The sequence below is a fragment of the Varanus komodoensis genome, unplaced genomic scaffold (assembly GCF_004798865.1).
Source record: "Varanus komodoensis strain SLA01 unplaced genomic scaffold, ASM479886v1 scaffold53, whole genome shotgun sequence".
Lineage (NCBI taxonomy): Eukaryota > Metazoa > Chordata > Lepidosauria > Squamata > Varanidae > Varanus > Varanus komodoensis.
The window spans coordinates 781988-795538 of NW_025336126.1; the positions used below are offsets into that span (position 1 = coordinate 781988).

Genomic DNA, 13551 nt, shown 5'->3' on the forward strand with positions numbered 1-13551 from the left:
GCCCTGTCACTCAATTATGGAAATCTAACTCGATTCGTCCTATTATTTTCAGCTGATTAATCCCTTGAATACATGTGGGAGGCATTCTTCTTTAGCATTTAGATGATGAATAGCACATATATTGTATGCAGCATCTTCTCGGAAGAGGTGCAAAGGGAGGGATGCTCTTTTAACACCGTGCTTGCCATTGGCCGTTTTTAAAACTGCCAAAAATGGCTTTGTTTTGCCTTTAGTTTGCCCAAACACTTACAAAAGAATACTTTAACAGATGAACTGATTAAAGGCCAATCTTATGTGCATTTAGGCAGGGGAAAGTCTTACAGCTCCCAGCATTGCCCAGCCAACCAGCTTGGCTGAACAATGCTGCCTGGCTGAGGAGGGTTAGGGCTACACCCTGAACCAGTCTTCATACACTCCAGGTGGGCTGGCCTAATGCTCCTGCCAGCTGTAGACCAATGCGTCTGAGAGGCATCAGTTTAAGGGAAGCTGCAGCCCAAAACAAAGCAGAAGGCTCAAGCTCAGGATTCAGAATATAGACTGGAATAAAAAAAAAGAAACACCACTGATTTGTGGGAATGTGGCCACCCATGCTAACCCATCCTAGGTGCATCGCTATTCATCCTGTGGGAAGACAGACAGACTGTAACAACAGGGCGTAGAAACAGAGCTGTCCTCATGTTTATTAAGACATTTTATGAAGGCAGGTCCCGATTAGGTTAAGACTAGCTGAGGTGGGCAGAGTTTGGCTTTGAGGGGTATAATATTCCTCCCCAAGTGATCATAACAGTAATAAATAACCGGTGGACATTGCATTGTTGGGGCACAGAAGTGTGTGGATTATCAGGGACCAGCATAAGGGAAGTTCCCCAGCCTGGGGGTGTCTAGGTGGATTCCCCCACAAAGCAAAGGTGGAAAACTCGGGGTTTATTCCCCTTCCTTGTCCTCTCCGTGTGTGATGACATAGCAAATGTTCTTGTAGTCGACATTGCCAGCTACATCTGGAGGGAAGGCGTGCCACATGTTCTTGATCTGGAGGAGAGAGGAAAAGGTGATCAAAAGTGAGCTAGTTTAAGAATCTGTTTCCCTTCCCAGGAAATTACAGTATGATCCATTTCAATAATTGAGTGGCAGTTTAAACATGCAGAAAATTAGGCAGCGAGAGAGAGAGAGAGAGGGAGAGAGGGAGAGAGAGGAATTCAGAAGCAAAGAAGCTGACGAGAAGGAGCTGGGACGTTTATCTGATCATTTTTATGAAGTTCTTCCCAGAACTGCTGTTGCCACTGTGACTCTCTCTCCACCAGCATCAGCAGCTGCCTCCCACCGGAGTTCTGCCATGGAATTTTGCATTTAAGCTGTCCTCTGAGAGCAGAGCAGAAGTTGTGGGAACAGTTGTACAGACATCACATGTTCCAGGATGGAAACTCTGTATAGAAATGTGCAGCAGTTCCTCTGTGGCAACAGAAAAGGTCTCTGCACGTGCTCTGAAACATTTTTAATATTCTCTGACATTGTTGGAGCAGGAGGAGGTTTCAGCCCTGGCTTCAACTTAGATTAAATCTTGCATATATTTGAAACTGATATGGAGAATCAGTGAAACATATCCAGATTTAATTTTTTACCTTCAGCTTAGTATTGCAGCTTTTGCAGAATTTAAATTTATTTTGGGGCAAGGAGCAATATATGGCAGAAGACCAGTTTATAAGATAGGCATGGGGAACAGGAATATTGTGGAATGAGAAAATGTGGTTTAGTTTCCTTACCTCTTCATGGCTGAACCGGTCGCACTGGGTGGTCAGGAGTTCTTCCAAGCTGTAATGGGGTAAAAAGAATATGTGACCCTCACTAGGTTGTCCCCAGACACTCCATCTTGAATAGCATCTGATCCTGGAGAATATCTACCCCACAGTGACTCCAACCCCTGTCTTGTACAAGTTCTGTCCTTCTGATAGAAATCCTTTGGTTCTGAAACAGTTCTTTCTATTCAGACTCCTCTGCTGTTGCAACATGGGTATTTCAGAGAAAACAGACCCCAATTCCATGAATCCCAGTTCTTCAAGAGCCTTAATCCCAGCATGCATATATTTGCACCACAGCTCACCAAAGGTAGGTATATAACTGGGCACCCAGCATGGGCTCCACCAGCAGGGCCCACAGACAAGAAGCACCCTGGCAGCCTGCTTGGTCACAGTGCTGCTGGTGAGGAGGAGGAAGAGTCATGGAGGCCCTGCTGACCAGCTCTCTGGCAGCCAGGCAGCCACGAGGCAGCAGTGGAGAGAAATGTGAGGAGCAAGAGCATCTCCTGGCAAAGGAGAGAGAACAAGGAAGGGGGCTGACTGAGGAAGTCTTGCCCAAGGGTCCTTGAGAACCTGGCAAGGCACATTCTTAACTCTCCATGGGGAAAGGTAGTTTTATGAGAAGGAGCAAGAATAATCTCAAAACCTTCAGCAATATTGGCTGGAGGTAGTTACCAGAGCTTTTGAAAGGAAGTCATGGGAGTTTAGCCGAAAGCACAGAGGACATAAATTGGTCTTGTGTCCAGTGTACTGTCTGAGGGTCAACGAGGGTTCAGCCAAAATAGTCAGGACACGGTTTGCCTGTCCAGTCCATGCCTTGGGCTTCCATGCTCCTTCCTCTCCTGACATACTTGGACTATCTCACTGACTTCTGCTTTTGGCCCTTCCACATCTAAGGGCTCTTCTGCACAAGACATTTATTGTGCTGTTAATCACTGTGTACCTTTGGTTTTGCTGCAAAATTGAGATCCCAGCTTTATACAAAGAGCTCTTCATTTCCTACTTTTCTGCTACAAAACCTCTTGGTAGAGGTGTTCTATAGCAGGAAAGTGCAAAACACATGCAGATAGAATACTATTTTCCTTCCTTCCTTCCTATTTATTTTATGTTTTTATACACCGTTCAATTAGCCACAGCTCTCAGAATGCTGAACACTTTAAAACATTCTAAAAACATTGAAGGGCTCATTTTCCAGGTTCTAAAACAAGAAAGTGTGCTGAAAAACAAAAGTAGATCATCTTGCTATTGTCTAAAGAGTTAATAAACAGCTGAAATTTGAGGAATCATGAATGCACAATAAATGCATCGTGCAGAAAAGCCCTAAATCAGTAAACTATAGTTTGTACTTGGCTTCCAAATCAGAACTGGAACTAATTTCGAACCTCTACTGATTTGGAGAGTGAGTGCAAGCCGCAATGTTCCAAGTAGAACGTAGCAGCAAACCATGGTTGGCTTGAGCAAGCAAGTCAGGGAGGCAACTGCGGTTTGTGCCAAGAATATGTGAGCCCAAGGACAGCCAAACCATGGTTTGGTGTTACGCAGGAATCAACTGGAAGTGAGCTGGGATAGATACTCACAATTGTTTCTTGACAGTGCCCTTGCCGTCAGGGTCCAGGACTTTGAAGGCACCAATGATCACATCCTCGGGATCAGCACCTGCCAGGATAAGGGGGGAGTGGTTGTGAGCGGGAGAGACACGCCATCGAGCACAGAGGAGGATGGGGATGGATGGGGGAATCACTCACCCTTCAGCTTCTCTCCAAACATGGTGAGAAAGACAGTGAAGTTGATTGGGCCACTGGCTTCCTTGATCATGGCATCCAGCTCCTCATTCTTTACGTTCAGTCGCCCTGCAGAGCCAGGGAGGGGAGGCTTTAGTGGCTGAAATAGGCACGTGGGGTCTGGCCAGCCCCTAAACTTTGTTTCACCTCCCACTCACATTGTCGAGTCCTTTAAAAGTTCCCTCTGGTCTTACCCATAGCAGCAAATGTGTCTCGCAAGTCTTCCTTGTCAATGATACCATCTCTGTTCTGGTCAATGACAGTGAAAGCCTAAGGAAAAAAGGACAAAAGATGGTGGAGTTGCAGGAAATCCCCAGATTTCCCAAAGGGAAATTAGCCCTGCTAGTATCTTGGACAACTTTCTCAGCTTGGCATCCCCCACATGTTGCACTGCAATGCCCAGATTCCCCGCAGGAGCATGGCCATTGGCTATTTTAGCTGCGAATGATGGGAACTGTTACCTAACAGTTCTGGAGGGCACCAGGTTGAAGAAGGCCGATCAAGGATTTGTTGCATAACTGCTTTGCAACAGCCTTTGCATCTTGCATCTGTCCTTTTTCAAAACCTGTCTTACACGCATTTCCTTCCATTTCCTACAGGTCTTTGTAGTACTTGCATAAAATTAAGCTCAGCCTCCATGTGAATGCAGAAGAGCAGCGATGTACACATAAAGTCTTGCTGCTACTGCAAGGGCCCCTTCACACGTACATCTTCAGCACTTGCTGACCCAAGAAGCCACTTGCATGTCTGCATGAGCCACTGCAGAACAAACGCCACACATGGGATTTCATCCCACTTCCTGAACACCATAAAAACAATACTTTTCAGCAGAGTCCATTCATGTATTCAGTTACCAGGTGTTGGACTACCAAGCGATGTGAAATGGAAGTGCATGTGTGAATGAGGCTTGAGCTCAGCAAAGGACGTGGGTGAGGTGGCTTCTTGGTACCCTGCACTCATCTATGTTCGTCACGAGTCAATGGAAGATCACACAGAGCCAGCCTTGTGTTGTGGGTGGCAGCTGCAGCTCCATGCCCTTTTTCTCTGGCCACGGGCTTGACACACTCAGTGTGCCATCTTTAGTCTTGCATGAACTTGCTTGTTGGAAGTCGATGTTGACTTCTGGAAAGGAGTATCCTGGCTGGAAAAGCTGCTGGGTGGTGCATAGGAATGAGGTGGGATATGGATAGATGCATGGCCTCTGGATTCCTCCCCATTTCCAGTTCCACAGTACAGACAACCCTCTGTCCCAGGTACAGGCTCGCTCAGAGCTGATGCAGCTTAGATCCCTGCATGTTGTACTATGAGAGTGACTGGTGGCCATTTGGCAGAGAACTGGACATATATAGCCAAGAGTAGCCCTTCCCAACCCGATGCCATCCAGGCTGTTTGGACTACAGCTCCCATCAGCCAGAAGAGAAGGAGGTGATGAAGATAACAGGTAGGTGGCCTCTAACCATCTCAAAAGTTGTGATGCACAACAGGAAGGGGAAAAAAATAAACGGGGCCATTGAGTGACAGCCAAGAAACAGGAGCTGAAGCAACTTGAGTAAATCATGCCAAGGGAAGTTGCCAGATCTCTTCTCTCTGGAATTTTAATGAGTTGACTGGAAGGCAGCCTCTGCGCAGAGGGCCATGATGGGACCAGACGCCCCTCGTTGCCTCCTCCAAATTTCTTCTCTCACCCTGATCAAGTAATGCGCTATGGGACTAGAGTGACGCCAACCCTTCGGGCCTCTCTTCCCCCTCCCGGCATCCCTGCAGCTGTGCCCTAGAGACACCTGTCACTCGATATCCCTCTTCACCTCCAACAGGAATGGGAACAATCTTAAACTGCCTCATATTCAACTCCATGCCCCTCCCCAAGGGGACAGGTGGTACATTCCAGAGGAGCTTTTTAATGAGATCTGGCTGGGAGGGAAGGGGTGAGAGAACCGATCCCCCTCGCCTGGCTCACTTGAAGGGCCTCTTTTTCCCGCTTCGTGCAGTCTGCTCTTCCATGCTAAAAAATGACCGGTTAGATGCGACAGAGCATCTGTCCTGAGCCCTCTCTCTCCTGCAGGAAATGAAGAGATGGAGGATCTGCCAGAGAACGTTTGCTCTCAGGCAGATTAGAAATGCAATAAATAAGCAAACGTTGTAAAAACGCCTCTGTTTAAAAGGCAACAGTTAACAATGGCTCCTGCCTCATCCCCAGCACTTAAAATTGTCACTGGGTGAAGGCCACATATCTGACTTCACAGATGGCAGCCCAGGATTTGGTGGCATCCTCTAGTTCGGCTTTCCCCAGCACAGTGGCTTCCATAGGTGTTGGCCCACAACTCACATCATCCCCAACCTGCTGGCTGGGAATGATGGGTGCTGCAGTCCAACACCTCTGGAGGCCACTAGATGTGAAGGACTGTCTAGCCCATAAATGGGTTTAAAGATGAATGAATGAAAGGAAGGAAGGAAGGAAGGAAGGAAGGAAGGAAGGAACGAAGGAAGGGGGAGGCCTTCCTTGCTTTGCTGATTCACTCTTGGCCCCTGGGCAGCAGACGGAGCAGGCACCCAGAGCCTGGATCTCCTCGCTTCAGTGAGATGTCTTGTGCTCCTATCAAATGATAATACTTATTCAACAAGCTGTATCCACACACACACAATGGTATATATGTAGAATAAATCTGTATTTCCATGTATGCAATTACATCATTGTGTATTATTATACACATATATGTGTCCAGCTGATTGATGTGATATGCCGGCATCATATCACAGCAATGCGTTTCCTTTCTTCTTTTGGGCAACGTGTGACAGGAAAGCGCTTGTTCTGGGGACCATGGCTGGGACCTCCTTCCAACTCATGGATAACACTGCCTGTCCAGGGCTCTGTACTGTGAGGCTTTGGCAAGGGGTGGCATAGAAATGTTTTAATAAATAAAATAATAAATAAAATAAAGCAGCACCGCGGCTCCCCCAGGGCTAGTGTGGAGTGGGCTGAGCTCACAGCAGTGCCAACTATATCACCATCACTCATCCCTCATGCTGTACTTTCCAGAGCAACAGAAGCCAAGGGTCCCTGCCCTGATGACCTTACAGTCAAGCAGGACAACATGGAAGAGGACTGGGAAAACTCGACCCCAGCGCAGAACAGCAAGGCAATCTAGGAAAGCTCATCAAAGCAGTAACAGGAGAGGCACTGAGCTCCACCGTGCAAGGACAGCAGTGTGTGCCAGAGGCTGCCTTCCCGCAAATCAGACAATTGGCCCATCTAGCCCAGTATCACCGAGTACTCTAAGCGGCAGTGGCCCTCCAGACAGGCCCTCCCAGCGAGGAGATCAGCAAAGCAAGACGCACAGGGAATGTTCGGGGAACAGCAGAGGTGAGGACAGAAAATAGGCTAGGCCTCTTCTCCTGGGAGAGACGTAGCGGAGTGTAACACACAGAATTTTGGACTGGGGTTGGGGAGCAGATGTAGGTTCTACATTCCCAATCCATCATGAAGTTCATTGTAGGAGAGCGGGCACGGGGTAATAGGTCCAGAGTCAGACTAGGGAGACCTCATAAGCTCACTGGGTGATTGTGAGCCTCACGTAGCTCAGAGAACACCTGTGAAGGTAAAGTGCGACAGGAGGAGAGGCCGGAAGGGCCAGGTGAGCCTCGCTGAGCTCTTGGGGTGCGGGGCAGGGCAAACTCCACCTTGGAAAGAGGTCCAAAGGGCCAAAAAGGTGGCAAGGCAAGCTCTCTTCATCAAAGGTTGATTTTTTTTAAAGTTGTCATCAAGAAGTAAGGAGAAGGAGAAGATTTGATAATGTGGCATACAGAAGGAAGGAGTATGGTTTAGGAGCTTGAATGAATGAAGATGGTTTATCTTCTCATGTCCCACTCCAAGGCAGCCTACATTTCCTTTCCTCCAGCTCCAGGGACCTCAAGCCTGAAGGGCTTGCAGGCTTCACAATGCTTGCCCCAGCCTCACTTTCATTGAATCTGAAGCTAAAGGGCCTTCTGTTGCCCACCGGCCTCCTCCTCCTTCAGGCCCAGCTGCCCATAATCTGCCTCCAGAGATTTCCTTTTAAGGAGCAGCCACTCGCTCCTTGCACAGATGCCACCTACTTTCTTGGTCCTCCCTCACCCGAAATAGACCGTGATGCATCTCAAGAGTCTCGGAAAGGAAACACCACTATTCCTGGAGGGGGAGTGCGGCTGCAAGGAAGCCCGCAAAAGGGCAAGGAAGGGCCTCTCAGAAATGGAGACCCAAAGACCGCGGAGGTGGAGGTGGGAAGGAGATCATCATGCAAAAGGCTCTCCTTGCAGCCCTGACTTCCTAAGGGGAATAAATTGGGATTGTGACTTGAGCAGAGAGACTACTGAAATGGTGTGCAGAGTGGGAGAATGGGTGCTTTACACCACGAAGGAGCTGGAGGAGACAAAGACATGTTCTCAGGCTGCATATCTATGTATGCTTTCCTGGGAGTAAATACCAGTGATCAAAATGAGTTTCACTGCTGAGTAAAGATGCCTAGGGTTGCACAACACAAGTACATGACATCAATAATTTTAGCTCTTCTGAGACTGAGACAAAGCAACTTTGTTAGAACTTGGTCCAATGATAGCATTTGAGATGCTTCTCACTCTTTCTCTCCCACTGGAAACCCATTAGAAATTCAGAATGTCTACCATTATCGTATTTGACAAAACCTGAACTGTACAAGGGTTCAAGTGACATTTAGGAAAGGAAGATTAGTAAGAGATGGGATTCCATGTAAAGCGGTTAATTGGATTTCCAAAATTGGGATTGGGATTTTCCCCAATTTTTAAAGGATCAATTTTATCCACACCATCTGTCACCAATTACTATCAATGCACCGCTGTTTTCAAATATGCACCACAGTGGAAAACATAGATTCCTAAGACGTTGTATGGTCAGAAAATTATTTCACATACCTTATCTCAGCCCTTCCTTCCCTACTCCCAGCCTTATTGAACTCAATACTTAATGTATATCCTGGTGGAGCTACAGATCTGAACATTCTCAGCAGATCTCCTTCATGGTGTTCAGCACTCTGAGCTAGCCACCTAATCTGGCTTCTCTCCATAGATGCAATCACTGTTTTTTGCATTTAAAAACTCCCCTGGTCTTATGCCCCTAATCTTCAGTTTGCCATATATATTATTTTACTTACTGCAAATGGTCTTATGGGATACCTCCCCCCACCACGTATTACTTTATTTCAAAATACAAATGAAGCTCCTGCACATTTTGCTGAATGGGGTCCTGGACTGATGGACTAAATGGGCCAATTACACTGATTCCCTCCACCACTTTTTCCTTGTTTCTTACCTCTTTGAACTCCTGAATTTGTGTTTGGTCAAACATGGAGAAGACATTTGAGCTTCCTCCTTCGGCTGCTGCCCTTCTCTTTGCCTTCTTGGGTGCCTGTGATGGGTTAAAATAGGAATTAATGGTCAGACCATTCTGTCCTTCATTAGAGAGGACAGTTCTCTATCTGAAGGGTCCAAGTTTTGTTGCTGAGAAAACACATATTTTAACATGAGAAATGACAGAGTCAGCAATATTTGCTTCAGATCAAGGGCTGAAGTAGATAACTTTAGCAAAAACTGTATTTCACATTTGTGAAATCTCTATCAGGCTGAAACTGCTCATGTCTCTTGAAAATCATCTACATATTTTTGTTTCCAAAAACTCTTCTTACGGGAGCAAATATATCAGTGTTAATAATATGTGATGTGGTATTTTCCTTAGCCCACCACATATCTCCTTTGAGCAATGCTGTTCTGTCGTTGTCATTGTTGCTATATTTTAAATGCATTTTTATGACATTGCATTTATATCCCACCTTTTTCCCTCTTGTGAGGAACCCAAGGTGGGGTGGTTCACGTAATCCTCTTCCAGTCCAGTGTTATCCTCACAACAACCCTGTGAGTTGGGTTAGGCTGAGAGTGACTGGCCCAAAGTCACCCACCAAGCTTCATGACTGAAGGGGGACTCAAACCTGGATCTCCCAAGCGCCCAGTCGAACACTCCAACCACCCAGGCCGCATTGGCACTAATATGTCTGCATGTGTGTCTGTGTGTATGTATGCATTTAATATATTAATGTGATTGTGAGCTGCAGACTTAGGACCTGCCACTGCTGATGAGAATGGCACCCCACTCCACCAGAGACACCCCCTTACGATCTGTATACAGGGTCAAACCAGAACATGGCAAAGCACAATCATCTGGACGTGACTTGGAGCACTCCCAAAATTACTACAATGTGCCCAAAGCAGGTGAGGCTCACACACCTGATCCTTTGGGAAGCAGGTTTGGAGCAAGGGAAGAAATGAGAGCTGAAGGGGGGGTCAGGCTTTTTGGTGTTCCTGCAGTTGATCCAAAGACACAACAGAACCTCCAAAACTGCCTTGTGAAACTTTGGGAACTCTCATACTATAAAAGAAGAGGTAGGGATGCCATCTCCCCCAACCATGGGCCCTCCAGATATGCTGGACTACAGCTCCCAATGGCCAACTGGCTGGGGACAACAGACGCTGTAGTCCGACAGACACAGTGGGAACATGCTGGGGAAGGCTGACACCCTCTCACCATGAGGATGAGGCTCAGTAAAACAAAAAGACTTCCAGAGCAAAAGGAAAGGAAACTATTTTCCTTGTGTTCCCTGTTCCAAAAATAGAAAGGGTTCTGCTGTTCCCCTCGATTCTGGCTCCGTTTGTCTGGATATTGCAGTGCCTCCAGGAATGTGACTCCCGAGGCTTCTGTTCACTCAGCACTTGCTCAGCTACTCTGTGCTCCTTCCAGAAGAAAGCAACAAGCAAGGGGTCCAGTGGATTCCATATGGCTGCAATAGTCATGAAGTAGGACCACAAGGTGATTATTTGGCAGGATGGATTCAGGAGCAAGTTTCAGGGTGGGCAGCCAAACAATGGAGATGGCGTATAAATGGGAAGAGATGGCTGGGTGAGGGAGAGTTTCAAGATCAACTTTCAGAGGGGAGCACTGAAGGACCTGGAATTCAGAGAAGGGCATTGTTCGATTCATCATCCAGAGTATGCATTCGGCACCTTGGTCTGCCTTCACCTCTCCTCCCTGTCACAACCCCATCCCTCCATCTCAGCTGCTCTCTGGCTTTTCCGCTCATATTGCTTCTCCCGGCCCCTCTTCCATAGCTCCAAAATATCCCCTGAGCGGGTGTATTTCTTCTGCCCAGACAAATATATGAGTCAACAGAAACTGAAATGGATAAATAAAAGGACTTGAGGAAGGGAAGGGAAGGGAAGGGAAGGGAAGGGAAGGGAAGGGAAGGGAAGGGAAGGGAAGGGAAGACAGGAGCGGCCCTGTGAACCACTCTGTGCTGTAGCATTAAGATCAAAGTGAAATTAGTAAGGGGATTTCACATTGTCCAACATCATTTATTGAATGCCATCTTTCAGGGTGAGAACTTGAAAGACTGCTTAGTCTTAAACTCCCATTCTGAAATAACAGAGAGCAAAGCGATTGATTGATCAACTGATGCTCCTTCCCCCCTGGTTTTCTCTACACTCTCCACATTTCCACATTTTCTGGATGAATTTCCTCTTCCCCTAATGTCCTTTGGGTGCCTGCACCTCATCCCTCTCTTCCACTTACCATTTTTTCTCAGTGGGCAGCAGATGGATGAACGGCAGCTGTGGGTGCGGTGGGGATGTCCCAGAGGCCAGAAGGACGCAGCCTAGACACAGGCTGTGAATTCCCCCGGGGTTATATAGATCTCACGGGAGGCGGAGCAGCTAACTATAGCCACATCTTCAAGTTTGGCTCCAGGGTTGTGGAAATGGGGGGTGGGTAACCAGAGGCCAGAAATAGACTCCGGAGGAACGCAAATGGGCCAACTCCTTTCTTGGAGAAGGGAAAGGTATATTGGGTTGGACAGTTCAAGACCCAGAAAACCTTCCAAGTATCCCACCTTCCTACCTCCCTGCCCCACCCAATTTTGTTGCAGGGATCTCCTCTTCTCCTGTTTAGGTTCAGCTGATCCTTGGCCAAGATACAACTTATTATTATTACTACTGCTACTACTATTTGAAAAGTGTCAGCAATATCCATAGAGCTTTACAAAGTATATGAGGCCAGCTCCCTGCCTAGAAGTTATTTATTTCATTTATCTATTTATTACGGTCATGGACCAGCATAAGCCTAGAGGTTTAACGCAGGCCAGGTAAGAGAGAAATGGGGGAGAAGGCAAAGAGACACTCTCTTGTGAAAAAGAGAGTGTGTCAAGAGCCATGTGGAAAAGGTGTGTTCTTATATTCTTTTTTGTAAGAATGACATTCTTTTAAGAGATTCAGGGATCTGGAGTTCACTTCCATGGCATTTGGTCTGATTATACACTCAAAAAACAAGCTTTCATTCTGAAATTTAAACAGCTAAGCCTTTGTCCTGCAGGCTAACCTGAATGGTGGTTCAATCTAGTTACCTCCTCCCTACTGTGGAAAACTGGACACTTGATGGGGGTGGGGAAGAGTGACTGCAGGCATTTGCTGGGATGAGCACCTGATGTTGAGACAGCCTTCATCACTGGCACCCTCTGGATGTACTGGACTGCAACCCCCATCATCCTGAGCCAGGAAAAATGGCTGGGGACAATGGGAGAGGTAGTCCAGCACATCTGGAAGGCAGACTGTTCAAACGCTGCACATATCCATGCTTAAAGTGCAGGAAGTGGGATGAAGAGACTCCTTCTGTCCTTCGTCTATATCTCCACCCTTCCTCCCTCGCTCCCAAACAGAGTATCCAGTGTCCCTGCGAAAATTTCCTTTTTGGGATCACTGGCCTCAGCTGTCACTGGTGACTGAGACACCCAGGAAGGAGTAGGGATTCCTAAAGATAGCAATCCAAGCTTCTTTCCTCACCCCAACCCACTGCAGGCAGGCCCCGTCCATTCATCCCTCGGCTTCATGCACAGATCCTGGCAACGTCCTTCTCAAGAGCCTCAGTGCCATAAGCCACAATATGCAATAAGGGCAGAGAGGAGAGGCAGCACGTAGGAGAGGGGAAACTGGACGCTGACCGAAGGCCATGCACTCCTGCAGCGCTTCCAGGCTCAGCTGTCCCTCTAGACGGGCAGCTAGACATTCCAGGGTGAAACCAGCCCTCCAGGTGCCAGAGCGGCTCACCTGGAGGCAAGAGAGGCATGAAGATGGTGCTGGAGCCATGGAAACATCTCTGTGGCAGTCTTTTTGGGAGAATGGTGAGTCCCTAGCTTGCTGGCCTAGGGGTCTGGTTCTTGCTTTGGGGGACAGGAGGTACCAGGGTCAAATTTCCAAAAAGCCCCATATATTGAGGGAGGAAGAGCCATAGCTCAGCAGCACAGGACCTGCTCGGCAGGCAGAAGATCCCTCCGAGTACGGCAGCCTGAAACCCTGGAGAGCTTCTGCTGGTCACCATTGACAGTACTGGGCTAGGTGGACCAATAATTGGGCTCAGTGCAAGGCAGTCTCCCATGTTCCTTCCTCAGAGGCCCTCCTGTAAACATAATTACTCATGGGGACTCCTACTTCAAAAGCAGAGGGATTTATTGACTGGGGTTACTGCACCAGTAGGATCATGTTAGATTCTCCACCCACCACTGCAAAATGGCAGAACATGGCGCTGAATGAGGCAAAGGAATAATTTAGCAACAGGGAGCTGCAATGGAGCACCATGACTGAGAAGATACTGGGGCCCTGTTTTGAAGAAAGGGATAGATGGGTGCGAAGCCTGAAAGAGTGGGTGGAACAGAGGCTGAAGGGGGTGGGAGACACAAAACAGAGAAACCCACTGGCAGCAGGAACAGAGTAATTAGCAAGGAAAAGCAGGCATTGTGGTGCTAGTGATGACTGGAGTGAGATGCACCGACAGGGCAAATGGAGCATTTTGCTAAGATCAGACAAAAAGTGCGGGAGCCCTTCAGTTCAGCTCAGAGTAACCCAAAACTCTAGGCCTTGTCCAATTACCCCTG

At 47.6% G+C, this 13551-nt stretch overlaps 1 protein-coding gene across 1 annotated transcript; it reads right to left on the reverse strand.

Annotated features, from left to right (window-relative positions):
• Positions 1 to 655: 655 nt before the first annotated feature.
• MYLPF (myosin light chain, phosphorylatable, fast skeletal muscle) lies at positions 656 to 11302 on the reverse strand. The gene is made up of 7 exons (XM_044447879.1): positions 11202 to 11302; positions 8895 to 8990; positions 3769 to 3844; positions 3539 to 3643; positions 3371 to 3449; positions 1761 to 1809; positions 656 to 1029 (listed from the first exon to the last, which is right to left on the reverse strand). The coding sequence occupies exons 1-7, from the start codon at positions 11202 to 11204 to the stop codon at positions 925 to 927; spliced, it is 513 nt and encodes a 170-aa protein (XP_044303814.1). The 5' UTR covers positions 11205 to 11302; the 3' UTR covers positions 656 to 924.
• Positions 11303 to 13551: the final 2249 nt, after the last annotated feature.

Excerpts from the sequence above, each read along its gene's own strand:
- MYLPF (XM_044447879.1), bottom strand. Across the intron at positions 3,845-8,894 it reads AAATTCAGGAGTTCAAAGAG|GCTTTCACTGTCATTGACCA; the intron begins GTAAGAAACAAG and ends TTTTTTCCTTAG. Across the intron at positions 3,644-3,768 it reads AGACACATTTGCTGCTATGG|GGCGACTGAACGTAAAGAAT; the intron begins GTAAGACCAGAG and ends CTGGCTCTGCAG.